The 14960-nt window shown below is 35.9% G+C and overlaps 1 protein-coding gene across 1 annotated transcript in view; it reads left to right on the top strand.

Annotated features, from left to right (window-relative positions):
* Window positions 1-14960, top strand: part of DPYD (dihydropyrimidine dehydrogenase) — a 560719-nt gene that overhangs the window by 126619 nt on the left and 419140 nt on the right. Inside the window, exon 5 of the mRNA XM_070941074.1 lies at window positions 13131-13292. Coding sequence (XP_070797175.1) covers window positions 13131-13292 — 162 coding nt within the window. The remainder of the gene's footprint in view (window positions 1-13130; window positions 13293-14960) is intronic.

The raw sequence follows: 14960 nt of genomic DNA, 5'->3' as shown, positions 1-14960 counted from the left end.
CGGCCGTCATTACTTCCTGATTTTAACCAGGAAGTAATCTGTTTTTTACCCTCTGCGCATGCGCAGAGGGTCCACGTGTGGCACATGCACTTCCAAACCAGTAGGGAAGGTAAGTAGATTTCACCCCTGTTATTTGTACCTCTATGCTACATTGAACAATTTCTACTACTAGTACTGTATATTACTATTGCTATTACACTATTATTAATATACAACAGAGTTTTAATTCTTACAGACTCTCAACTGTCTTTAAATATTCTCTTTCTTTCTTTCTCTCTCTCTCTCTCCCTCTCTCCCACCCCCCGTCTCTTTCTGCCAATCTACATATCTATCTATCATTCAGTTTCAGGAAGATGATACCTATGATGGTATTCTTGCTTTCCAACTAAATTTGAATTCTGAGGTTTCTGGACATAGGGAGAAAGGAAAGAAGAAAGGTGGAAGCCAGCATATTTTGCAGATCCTGCATTTCCCCAAAATTGGTTGCAGAGAGAATATGAGAGACTGCAGAGAGGGTAGGAAGGGAAATCATCTTGCTTCTACTGAGAAACATTTCTGCCAGAAGAAAAATAATATTGGATTCCACCTGAAAAGCAGATTATATCGAAAGAAGGATCTTTCTTGCCATTGGTAAAATAAAGTATCTAGCTTTCCTATTTTGATATTTCTTTAAAAAAATATTTTCTGGGTTACTCATTTGCAGAGTTTTCATCTATTTTGAAAATGGTGAACCTGAGTGAAGCACAATCCATGGCATTTTATTTGTATTTAATGAATTTTCCAATAGATGGTCAGTTTTGTTTCTTTTTCAGGTTTTTGCAAGCCTTTATGTCCAAATACATCATTCATCATGGTTATTCTTCTACAATTTGAAAGTAACAAATAATGGTTAGATAATAATTAGGCAGTGGTCTTCCTTGTCCCCTTAGACTATAGTACAACGTGTAACCTCTTTTGTAATAAATCCACACAACCTGAAATCCTAACTATGTCTGTTCAAATTTATGGATATGAAAGAATCATCTCACAAATTCCCAAATAGTAAATTTGAGCAATGTGCTCCCTCTGGATTTTGCAGATCATGATAATCAAAATTAACTACGTTAGTAAATGCTGAACAAAGGTAGCATTACAAACATAATAGATTATAATTATTTCTACTTGTTTTGCTGTAGACTAGAATTAATGTTCAACTAATGTGTACTGTAGAGCTGGCAAGATTTGTAGACTTATGACATCCTTACCCAAACCAAACCAAAAAAAATCCCATTTATTTGAATGAATGGGATTAGCTTAATTTAAAAATATCCTAAAAGTACTTTTTGTGAGATTAATCATATGCACATGCATTTCCAGGTGTATTTTCCTCTAAGAATCATGTCTTTGCAGTCCAATATTTAATAATTTAATTTAATTTAATTTAATTTAATTAATTCAATTTATATGCCGCCCCTCTCCAAAGATTCAGGGCGGCTCACAATACATTTTAAAAAATCATTATAAAAAAACATTTAAAAATTAAAAACATTACAAACATTACAAACATGTAGTTTGTATTCTGTCTCTGTTTATACTGTATAACTATCTGTCTAAATTGTTTATTAATATGCTTATTAAAGATTTTTACATATAAAAGATAAACATGAAAATATATGAAGGTATCTTAAAAAAAGATAAAAGTGCAAAGGACCATACAGATTGAAAAAGAAAAAAGAAAAATATATTTAAAAAACAACTACAGATCTTTAGAGCAGTTACAAACCAGTTTAGTATCCTTTCTCCCTCTCCCTCTCCCTCCCTTTCTCCCTCTACATTATATTCTCTTCTGTCCCATATTCAACACTTTTAAATCAGCAAATCATTTTTTTATGATTTCAGCAAACAGAATTTATGGGTTTCCAGTCTTTTATCAAGGCTATATGTTATATAACCAATATTTAAAGTAAATAATTTGTGAGAAATGAAATTTTCATCATTGTCGTTAGACTTTTGCTGTGAAACTTGTGTAGTCAAGACACTGACATAATTTGCACTTTGTGTCAATGCTGGATAGATTTGGGCTCCTCAATTAAACATTATAAATACACATGTGACAAACTCTGAACGTTAATTAGGATGAAAGAAGATAAGATGGACTAAGCAGAAGAGAACAATAAATTGATAGAGTTCTTTATGGAAAATACACTTAGGGTGTTATTTAATTTGTCCCTTACCCATAGTAAGTATATGATAATTTTGGCATAAAGTCTGACAAATGTATCTTGTTTATCATTTCAAGACAGGTGGAAACTGTACACTTAGTTCTTTCAATCTTAGTTTCTTTCCCCCCTATCTTTTTTGTTTGTTTGTTTTTTGCTTAACATCTGTCATGAAAAGATTTCTGTCAGACCTAAAAATCTGCACGCTTTAGTAGGTTGTGTTTGGTTCATTACTCTTGAATGGATAGATTTTAATTTTCTTTATATATTTTTTCTTTCACTTATTGCAAATTTCATTATTGTTTGTTTCCTTCACCTATCCACCACTGTTATTTATCTGATTCCCATTTCAGAATCTCTCATATTTCAGTTCCCATCAGTGGTTAACTGTGGCAGCTAACTTGACTTTGTGGCTGAGGAAGGTGGGACTTGTAGTCCCAAATAAATCTGGGGCATCAGGTTGGAAAATGCTACTGTGGCTCCCGGTTAATGCTAACTTTTCATTTCATTCCCTCCTTTCATGCTCTCTTTGTCTCTCTTTTTATTTATTACAGCGCTTCCTTCTCTCTTCCCCTTCTCTCTGTTTTGTGTTTAATTCTATCATTTAAGATTTAAAATGTAATGAAACATAGACGTTAGACACAAGAGGGCCTGTTCTCAAAATGACAGCTCAAATTGTGCATGCAAATTGGAGACTGTGTGTGAAAGTCTGTACTCATTTGCACAAGCCATGCGCGCTCATGCATGCCATTTAAAACTGCTACATTTAATTTTAATAAGTGGGGCTTCAAGAAAATGTCTTTAATTTTAGAGGCAGGGTAGATGTCACCTACATGCCACTAAAAATTGTTGCCAAAAATCACCTGCCAGAGTTCAGAAGCAAAATGATACATGGAATCATTAACATGAAGAACTGATTTTTTAAAAAAAAAAAAATAGAAAAAACTTACAGCTCCTATGCACTGAGTTATAATTACATAGAAATATGCATTTTAATTAACCTTTCTAGTCGGATTTCTGAGGCATGGGATTTTTTTTTTTTTAAGTTGAGTTTTATTGAGGGTTTTTTTTTTTCTTTCTCCCTGCTCATCTTGATCTTTTTCCAGGTCACTAAGTACAAATGCATTCAAGAGAAAAGTAAGGATGTTGTTAATGTATTTGAAATACTGACTTTTCTTAAGATGTCTATCAGTACTTAATGTACTAGGATGGCTGACAGCTGGTTTCGGTTGCCATAGTGTAATTATGTAGAATAGACTGTCTCTATGACACTGCTTCAATGAAAGAATATCTTGCATTCTAGATGACAAAGACTAAATGACATTACAAGAACCAGCATACGATTCTTTTTCTTTAGCTGTGTAAAACTATAGCACTGTTTTGATGACGCAAGTCAAATGATGTGATGTAAAGATCAATGGCTAAAATAAAATACATATTGATAGCCTGTCATAGTCTCCATTCATTTGTTCTACCTCTTCCTCTATTGCCAGGAAGCACGCGACTAACAGCATGCTATCTAAAGTAAGGTTTAAGAACTCATTATTTTTAACTTCCAAATTTAATAGCGGTAGCAATAGCACTTAGACTTATACACCGCTTCACAGTGCTTTACGGCCCTCCTTAAGCGGTTTACAGAGTCAGCATATTGCCCCCAACAATCTGGGTCCTCATTTTACTGACCTCGGAAGGATGGAAGGCTGAGTCAGCCTTGAGCTGGTGACATTCGAACTGCCAAATTGCTGGCAGCTGGCAGTCAGCAGAAGTAGCCTGCAGTACTGGATTCTAAACACTGCACCACCACGGCTCATAAAGCATTCATCATCTTCCTAAGTCTGATTAGTTAATTAATTAGTTAGGTTAATGCAGTCTCCTGGCATCCTCAAAGACAGATGCTTGTCACCTCAAGTTGTCCCTAACCATGGACTTGTTGGACTTGTTCCAAGTATAACCTTGCATTTCTTTTTAGTCCATCCATCCATCCACTCTATCCATTACCTTATCTTCTAGTTGCCTCAACCGTGGTCATTTCTTCCAGTGCGTAATCTAATTGCAACTTGTGGTTGAAGTAAGTGACTGTCTGTTTTCAGGTCGTTGCCTTGAGGGAGTAGTTTTTATTTGATGCAGTACTACTACTACTACTACTACTACTACTACTACTACTATCATCCATACTTCAACAGTATCTGTCTTTTGTTGCTCATTCTTTCTCACCATCCAGCTTGCACAAGTTTATGTTATCACTGGAAAACCATAGCTTTAACTATCTTATATTTGTTGTCACAGAAATAACCTTATAGTTCATGATCTGGTATACGTCTTTCTTCACTATGACCAATTTCTTTATTATTCTAGCACATTGTCCATCTTTAACTATTCTTGAGACCAAGAAAACAAAACACTTCTCTTTTTTTCCTTTCTGTTCCCACCCCCGTTTTCCTTCTTTTTTATTTTCTTGCACTTTTTACATTTTTATATTTTAAAATATTTTTCTATACCATGTGGATTGTATTAGTTTTATCAGTATACTATAGTCTTCAATAGAATTTTTAAGCAGCATAATCTCATTTCTTAAAGTATGTAATTGTCTAATTTAATGTATCTTATTCCTGCCCTAAATTCTTGTATGCCTAAAATATTCAATTTAGGCTTTTGTATTTTATTGTATTGTATTTTGGTTCAGGCTCTCCCATTCTAAAACAACTTTCCTTGAAGCTTAGGGTAGCCATGTGTCATCTCCTCCAAATCTACTTGTGAGTGCTTAGCATTGTTCTATGGTCACTAGAAGACTGCTTTCTGGTCTAGGCTCATTATCTGACACCAGAATCTGTCCAAACATTTCAACATGTCAGACTTTATACAGGCCAGTAATGGAACTAAAATGCTGTCAGGGCAGAGATTCAAGAATATAGTAAAGCTCTGATAAGGTACTAGCAAAAGCTTTAATGAAGAAAATGGCTACTGAAAACTGGATTCAGCTTCCATGAATGTCAGTCCCCAAATTCAAATCCTATATGTCTTTTTCAGATCTTTAGGTCCTAAGGGACTAAATCACAGAAATGATTGGCACTTGTACATTATTATTATAGCAGTCTGGTCTGGTCTTTGGCCTTCCGATAGCCATTTCCATGTAGTTTTCTTGTCAGCAGTACTGAAGTGATCTGCCCTGCCTGCAGTGATCCCATACCTAGTTATCTAAATGCAGTGGTAATAATGTTGGAGAAATAATTTGGTTTGCACTTTAAAATAGTTTGGTCCAATTCAATCTAGCTGCATGATAAAATGCATTGGAAAGCATGTATATATAATTCAAGTACATATAAAGTGTACTTGACGTTAAATGCAAATATAGGTAAAATGCATTGTTTCTTTTTTTATTCCCAACACATTATGCAGACTTTGTCAGATGTTTTTAAAAAGAGATATATTACTGTAACAGAACAAATTTGTCCTTCTGCAAATTTGAGAGTTATAGAAGCCAAAACACAGTTTTTCCCATCCCTGTTCTGGAATAAGATATATGATATTGTAGTGCCAGCCCATAGTCTTGCCTTCCAACTTCAAAGAAAGCTGCATTGAATACTGTGTCATTTGTGTTTGAATAGTGTACTTATCGATATTAAGCCATCTTTGCAAACAACGAGCCACACATTCTAGTTTATTAAACTGTAATTGAAGCCAGCATAGTTCTTTGCTCCTCTCTTTAAATGGTAAATAAGACAGAGGTAGTTTAATTTGATGTTTATATCTGGGATCACAGTTTATTGATTAGAAACTAGCCAAGGTTCTTTATGAATTTAAAATTAATTGTATATCATGATCATGATGATCATCATCATCTTAGCCATTGTCTATCCACCACAGGGTGAAAGCCTCTTCCGCATGTTTCCAACCAATAAGGTCCTGAGCTTTCTTTTGCCAATTGGGCCCACAATGCTTGCTGATGTCATTGATCTGTCTTGTTTTAGGTCTGTTTCGTGGATGCTTTTTAGCAAGTGGAATCCAAATTTTATATATTGACTTGTCAATGAGTAGAACATAATCTTAGGTTTGGATATCATTCACTGTTCTTCCCTCTTTAATGACAACCTGTAGAAATCAGTCTGCTATTTGTTAAGTCAGTTTATAGTTTTATGAACCATGTGGTTTAATAAAGTCTCCTTCAAAGTCTAAAAACGATAATGTGGGGAAAAAAACTTCAGCAACTGGGTGCTCCAAAATAGGAATCTGCTTAATATCAGCACACTTTATTCAGTGTTGTCTGGACCTTCTTAAAGAGAAGACTTTGCCAGGACAATGATTTTGAGCTTTTTTGTGATTAAATCTTTGATCTTTGTGTGGATTAAATCTTTCATCTTTCCTGGATTAAACCAATATACTAGCAAGCATGTGTGAGGAAGGGATAAAAATATGGTCCTTTGTTTGCAGTAGAAAGTAGGGATGGAGAATAGAATTGGGGACTATTTTGAAGACTTTTATTTCCAGTTCCTTCTCTTATTGTGTTCATGTATACTGTCCTAGAAGGAAAATTTCATTAAAATTAGATGGATTTACTTTTATGGAAAGACTGCTTTGGGCTCATTGATGGATAATGATAGGCATTCCTTCTATCCTAATTATGCAGAACACAACTTTAGTAATGAAGTCTAGAAGGCATTATATTGGGGGAGATTGCATTATGTATTTGAAAAAAAACCAACCTCCTGATCAGAAAATCTCTGCTGGGTGCATACATAATATGTGCCGGAACCAGAGGAAAATCTAAATGGTAGGAGCATTTCCTGATAGAAAATGTAATTTCTTCTGGTCTAACAGTTATTGATCCAACATCTTTTAATAGGTTTTTCCAAGTAAAAACATTCTCATTTACATGCATATTATGTAATGCTTCCAAGTGATACATACAAAGATCTGCCTCTGTCTGCTACCAATTATTGATGTCTGTTGAAGACTGGCTTCTATTCTTTTGGTTACCAATGCAGTACTTATTGACATTTTGATAAAGGGAAGCGCGAAACATCCTGTCCACTTAGATGCATGTTTTGCTGTGGAATTGCCCAACAGAAGGCATTTTGTAAACAAAGCATGAATAGGCATCTGTTAAATTAAAAACATTTACAAAGCATTCTAATATCTAAGGCTCTTTTCATTCATGAATAATGGTAAGAAGTGGACCTGTTTGAATAATTGTTAATTCATTTTTGGTCCTATCTTGCAGGCACAGGCTTGGAATCCTGCTGCTTACCTCAGTTAAATCTTCTTAGGAGGACCTGGCCCGTATTGAGAGGGCTGTGGTGCCTGCGCTAAGCCAGCTGACTGAATTCTTAATAAATAAGAATATGTCTCGCTTGGTCTTTCACAAGAGTTCAGAATTTCATAGTCGTTAACAGGAAGCAAAGCAAAGGGAATTAAAATTGAGGAAGAAAAGAGTGGCTGGTAGGAAGCTGGTTGTCGCTTCATCTCCTCTTGTCCAATGGAGTAAATAGATGCTTTTCAACTTCCCACTTTAGAGCTCAGATAGAATGAGTAGCCCAAACTGACTCAACTTTAAGCCTATAGAAGGACTAGAATCTGGGTCTCCCCTCTTTTAAGCAAGCACATTAACACTACTGGCATTCTCTTTCTGTCAAACATATGCATATTTATTTACTCATTAAATTTATATCTGCTCATCCAGGGGTGAAATTCAGCAGGTTCTGACAGGTTCTGGAGAACCGGTAGTGGAAATTTTGAGCAGTTTGGAGAATCAGCAAATGCCACCTGTGGCTGGCCCCAGAATGGGGTGGGAATGGAGATTTTGCAGTATCCTTCCCCTGCTACGCCCACCAAGCCTGGTGGGCGTGGTGGCTCAGCAGACTGATAGCATTGTGATTAACACCAGCTGTTCTGCAATTACTGTAAGTTCGAATCTCACCAGGCTCAAGGTTGACTCAGCCTTCCATCCTTTCTAAGGTAGATAAATTGAGGACCCAGTTTGTGGGGGCAATAAGCTGACTTTGTATAAATATACAAAAGTATGAAGGCTATTGCTTAACACATTGTAAGCCTCCCTGAGTCTCCGGAGAAGGGCGGCATATAAATAAATAAATAAAAAAGCCACGCCCACCAAGCCACACTGTGCCCACCAAGCCACGCCCACAGAACCAGTTGCTCATCTCCCTGGCAAGGAGGCTCTGGGTGGCTTACAAAAAAGTAAAAAAGATAAATATACCATAAAAACAACTCATTAAAAAAAAACCCATATAAAAATAGATGGCACTGGGATGAGATCAATCATCTCTATTGGTGGGTGCCCCTGGCAGGGCCCTGGGCCAACTGGCAAAACCAGGTTTTGATATTTTTCCAGAAGGCCAAAAGGATGAGAGCAGTTGTCACCTCCAGTGGTAGAGTGTTCCATAGGACGGGGGCCACAGAGGAAAAGGCTTTTGTCATTGATCCCAGCCACCAGAATTCTTTAGCAGATGGGGTCCATAGCAGGTGCCTTTCTGTGGGATGAATGGAGCGGGCGAGTCCCATTCAATTGTTGGTCTCATTAGTCCTATTTATATGCTTATATGTGCAGTTGCATAAGATAATAAGGAAGTGCATGGTAGATATGGTTGTAATGAATTTCAGTTCTTGTAAAAAAGTTATTCTATTATTTCACACAAGCTAGCAAAAAACAAAACAAAACACAAAACCCCGAAGAAGATTTGGTTCACAGGCATAAAGACAACTGGTTAGTTCTTATACTGTTGTTTAGATTTTGCCTTTTAATTAATATTAATATCTTTCATTGTTTTCGTGATCTTTGAAATAATTTAAAAGTGCTAAAACATACCAGTCACAATGCAGTTCAGAATTCACTTGCTGTATTCTTCTTTAATTTGTTTGCTATATTATTCTTTAATAAAATGGTAGCTCATGATGCATACTTCCCAGTGGTTATATAGTCCATGTAAACTGTACATAATAGGTTTAAATGCAATGAATAATGCATCTTGGCATAAATTTAATCACAATAATAACCCAGTAACAGAGGAAAACATTCAACATCTGAATTTACATAATGGAAGAATTCTAATGAAGATGCCACACAAGTAAATTAGTACGTGAAAATTTGTCTTTTAACTGTTATATAATTAATTGGTTTTAACAGGAAAAAATAAGCACCTGTTGAATAGGTTGCAGAGAACATTCTATCAATGCATTAAAATGACTCCACATTTGCATCTGCTGATTTGGCATTTATAAGTAAATATCTTTTAAAATTTCAGCTTTAGTGTAAAAGACATCTGGTTTGATATTTCAACTTTCATCATGTACTAAAAGGCTCTAACATTCTGACAAATGAATTGAGTTATATCTTCATGCATTGCTTCCTTTAAAATGACAATATGTAACTTGATGGTTACCATCTAGATTAGCTAGGAATGTTAATGTAAGGCAGTTTTCAAGAATGATGGAACAAGGCCAGCCCACTCTCCATCTGTTTCTTTTTTTATCATTGTGCCCGAAGCTTTCAAAGCAACTTATCGCTTCACATATTTTAAAATTAATCTTTTCAACAAATATTTTGTCAAAGCTGCTTAATAATTTCTTCCAATTTTCTATTTGTCATAAGAGAGAGTGGACAATTGAATAGAATGTATCCATGAAGTATAAAAATGGAGAAGACTGCATGTGTATTTCTGGCTCTTTCTTTGTTTCCAGTAGTTGACCAGCTGTGAGTACAGCTGCTTCAAATAATCATAGATAACCAGTTATTTTCTTCCATAAATTTGGAATATTGATTTCTTACTGAACTCAAAATGTTTTCCTCAAACATATGATACTCATTCATTGCACAGTCATACAGCATGTAGCTTGCCTTATTACAAGATTTGTTATCTCATATGTTTTCATGCAAGCTTCCACTTCTAATTTATCTGGTAGTTTCTATGATAGCAAGACTATTTTTCGTATTTTTCAGCCTGGTTTGTTTTCTTGTCTTGTTTATGATTTTTAAACCAGACTCTTCTGGCTTTTAATCTGACTAAACTTCTGACTGAAGCCAGGATCTTCCTGTTGAAACTGCTATAGGAGGGAAAAACTGAAGAAAGGATCTAGGGCTGTGATGGCGAACCTATAGCACGCGTGCCACAGGTGGCATGTGTAGCCATATCAGTGGGCATGTGAGGTCAGCTCCAGCGCGCATGCGCACACTGGCCAGCTGATTTTCGGGCCTTCTGGGCCCACCAGAAGTAGAGAAATGAGCTGTTTCCTGCCTCCGGAGGGCCTCGGGGGTGGGTGGATGGGGAAGGCCCATTTTTCTCTCTCCCCAGGCTCCAGACCCTTTCTAGGAACTTGGAGGGGGCAAAAACAGTCTCCCCCCCCCCGGAGGCCCTCTGGAGGCCAGAAACGGCCCATTTGCCAACTTCCATTGGGATCAGAAGGCCCTTTTTTTGCTCTCCCCAGGCTCCAGAACCTTTCTAGGAACCTGGGGAGGGCAAAAATGGGCTGTTTGCCAACTTCTGAAGGCACATATGTGCGCTCCCCCCCCCCACGCTCCCCCCCTACTCCTGGCACGCAATGGCAAAAGGGTTAGTCATCACTGATCTAGGGCCTGTCAAGCACTGGGGAAATCAGGAAGTTCAGGCAGTTCAAATGAATATAAAGATTTATTGCAAACCTAAGGCCTCTACAAGAATCTGGCCAACTGTCTTATTAAGAAAAATGAGTGGGAAATAAGAGAGGCATTCAATGTGGTCAGGAATTAGATATCTTGCAGGTGCACAGGGACTCTTGACTTATGATGTGTTTGACCCCTCCCTTGGACTCAGCCTGGTCATCTCCTATAAGGCTACTGCTATCACTTCTCAAAGTCTATAGAGATTCTTAGTCATCCAGGTCATGGCTGTCCCAAAGGTGCTTTTTCCAAAAGGTAACTGAACTTTGTTTTTCCTTCACGATGTTTCATTTCTCATCCAAGAAGCTTCTTCAGGTCTAACTACTTCAGAAATGAAGAGGCTACTTGGATGAGAAGCGAAACATCTTCAAGGAAAAACAAAGAAAATCCAATTGCCTTTTGAAAAAGCATCTTTGGGGCTCTTGTCAAAGTGAAATAAACATTTAAGCAAGTGTTTGAGGATTGAATGAAAGTGTAAGAAGCAATGGTTATTACTTAATATTTTGCTGTTAAAATTTTGATTGCCCAAAGGACAAGAGCCTTTTTGGTTTTTTAACAGAGCTTAATGATTGTAAGGAAAATGGCAGATTCAGGTAGAAAATGGAAGCCTTTAGCCCTCATGCTTGATTAGAGTTTTGTAAGCTATAGTGTATGTAGCATCTAATAGTCAACCAAACCCAAACTATTGTCAGAAGGTCTCTTAAACCATGAAGCATGGAGGCTGCAGAAATAGGTGAGTAGGCTAAGCATTTGAAATAGCTCTTCAATTTTCCTCTTACATTTTTTCTCTTACATTTTTTTTAATTATTTTTTTTTTTAATTTGATTTTTATATGCCGCCCTTCTCCGGAGACTCAGGGCGGCTTACAATGTGCTAAGCAATAGACTTCATACTTTTGTATATTTATACAAAGTCAGCTTATTGCCCCCACAAGCTGGGTCCTCAATTTACCTACCTTAGAAAGGATGGAAGGCTGAGTCAACCTTGAGCCTGGGGAGATTCGAACTTGCAGTAATTGCAGGCAGCTGAATGTTAATAACAGGCTATTAGTGTGCTGCGCCACCAGGCTCTTTTTAATTCATATATCTTGTCTTGCCCGATGTATTAAGTTGTTTCTTCTATAAAGATCAGCCACAAACAGAAAAATAAAAACCAAAAGAAGGGAGAAAGTTTGATGAATGAATGGAAATTAATTGACCTCATGTTCTTCTCCAACTCCTATCCTGCCTTTATTACTTTTATAAGTAATTCAAGGCAGCGAGCATACATAATACTTCTCCTCCTCCTCTTTTTTCCCCACAACAGCCCAGTGAGGTGGGCTGGCCTGAGAGAAAGTCAGCGGCTTTCACACCTAAAGCGGGACTACAATTTACAGTCTCCTGGTTTCTAGGCTAGCACCTTAACCACCACACAAAACTGACTCTCTATTTCTTAAATAATTTCTCAAGTTTCATATCAGTCCAATATACTGTGGAAAAGACTGCTCTAATAAGAGCAATATTTGGCATGTCTTTCATTTCAGACTGCAGATTTCGGGGGGGGGGTGAGTGGAATTCCTCACTATATCTTTTCAAATATTGTAAATAATATGTTGGAAGATAACAACACTCAGTTGTTGATGCAAAAGAAAATGCAACACTTATTAGATGGTGAGGTGTTTGGTGTGAGGCAAACCAGCATGAAGCTGCCCTTAGTCTCTCCAACAGCTGATCTGACTGAATCTTTGGTAATGTACCAACATTATGTGTCTGTTTTATACATTAATAAGTCTACTTTGCCAAAGGTCAGTAGTGAAGCTTACGGATATGTGATCAGTAATAATGAGAGGAAGTGTCTTGATAGATCTTTCAGATGAGATTAACGTTATGAGCAAAACTGTATTATCTTGCAATTTTATCTAGCTAATTGATTTAGGATTGTAGGGTGCCATTTTAGATAGTTTCACAGATTCAGTATTATTTCTACATAGAGATAATTTTGCTATGAATAGATAGCAAAAATCCAGCATAAAATGGATTTTTTAAAAGAAGCATAAAATCCATTTCAGCTAATAAGAAAATTTCAGTCTTTAAAAGATGACATGATTGAGAGCGGATTTAAAAATCTGTAAGGATAGGTAATGTGTTTTTTTTTTTTGTATGAAATAATATATTATTGTAAAAATAATTATGGATAACACAGCACCTGTTATACAGATAAAATAATGCAAGCAGCTTGTCTAACATTCTATATTTCCTCTAATATGAGATTGCAATGGTTCCCCCCCTCCCCCCTTGTTTCTGCAGAATTACTATGGAGCTGCCAAAATGATCTTTTCTGACAATCCACTTGGACTATCATGTGGGATGGTGTGTCCAACTTCTGATCTTTGTGTGGGAGGATGCAATTTATATGCCACTGAGGATGGACCAATTAATATTGGCGGACTGCAGCAATTTGCTACAGAAGTAAGTAAAATCTATTTAGATAGTTCTATTTTTCCTTTTTCACTTTGCATGAGATTTTTCAGTAGTTCTTTTTTGTTTGGAACCTAATTAAAGCAGATGTGATAAGATTTCTTTTCTTCATATAGAACACAAAGCAGAAAGTTACTAGCAATTAAGAAACTAGTTTTGTGTTCTAAAGTAAGCACTGTACAACGTTTATAAAAATATCATTTATTCAGGTTTTCAGCCCCACATATAAGTTTCAGGATAGATTTACAAGTATAAAGTTAAATGTATATTGGATCTACACAAGCTAGTTAACATTGATTTTTTTTTTAAAAAAATTCATCATTATTTCAGTTACTAAACTAAAGTTCAGCTACCATAGTCTGGATTCAAAATGTAATACTTCAAATGGAAAATCAGAGGTATTAAAATGTCTCACTTGTAAGAAAGAAAAGACTCAACGGGTTGCTAAGGCATTAAAAAAAAAGGTAGGATGACGCCATTATTTGAAAAATCCAATGTTTTAGTCACCTGATTGTCAGGCATGAAATATTTGAAAATGACTTTGAAATATTCTAGCCCCAAATCATTAACATCTTTGAAGGTAATAATTACAATTTTTAACTTTGTTTCCAAGAAACATGTAGCTAGTACTGATTTAATAATAAAATATATGTGCTGAAAAGATTTATACTCAAACTACTGCATTGATCTGAATATGAAAAAAACAGGTATAGCAAGGAATTTTCATAATATAAGGACTAAATATACCACTCTCATTTAATGAATTTTGTGAGCTTCAATTTTATGTTAAAACTTGCATGCTTTATGAAATAAATTTTTCATTCAATTAGAAAAACATGCTATGATAATAAACTGGCTTTATTAGTCTTTGTTTAAACTTTGGTCACTAACAAGTTTCTTGTTATATATGTGCTACTCATAAACCCATTACACTATTAATTTTTTGGAATAAGCAACTTTTTTTCAAGCACAGAATGGAATAAACAATAGTAACAAAGTAAATTTAAGGATGAGATCAGCTAAACAATCCCATGTGCCTCTCTATACATTTTCTTTTATTCTTTAAACTTCTCACCTTTGTACATTTTATAAGGATTTCTTCAGCTTCATCAAAACTCATTTTTGGTCTTCCCCTTCCTTCCTTCCTTCCTTTTTCATATAATTGCTTTCATTCCAATCTCTTATTTATTCCTTCTGTGTTGCTGTACCATCGCCATAAAGGTTTTTCATACTGGTCATGCATTTTTCTATTCAGTGTACAGTCATTCAATACATATTCATTCTTAACCCCATGTCTTCTTGTTTTATTATCTCCTGCTCAAGTACCCAATTCTTATTGTATTCAACTTACTTTTATGATGTTATATCAGCTGTCACTATCATGTAACATAATAGGCAGAAGCTCCTATTTTGCACCCATTTGCACAGCTGTTTTCCCTTATTATGACTAACATTCATTCTTTGCAAAAGTCCATACTCTATTCATACCTTTCTACCATCTTTTTCAGGGTTTACAGTTTTTCTGTTTTTGTATTTTTAATAAACATTTTAGAAAGGCATACAAATTCACCTTTATCCTTTCTTCTTTTTTTGCCATGCTTTACTTATTGTCGTTCTCTCCATTCTTACTACCAAACACAGATACTTTGATCTTTGACA

The sequence above is a fragment of the Pituophis catenifer genome, unplaced genomic scaffold, assembly GCF_029215685.1.
Source record: "Pituophis catenifer annectens isolate HBS135680 unplaced genomic scaffold, rPitCat1.0.hap2 SCAF_3, whole genome shotgun sequence".
Classification (NCBI taxonomy): domain Eukaryota; kingdom Metazoa; phylum Chordata; class Lepidosauria; order Squamata; family Colubridae; genus Pituophis; species Pituophis catenifer.
The sequence above is the reverse complement of the archived record's forward strand: the minus strand, read 5'-3'. Positions and strand labels throughout refer to the sequence as shown.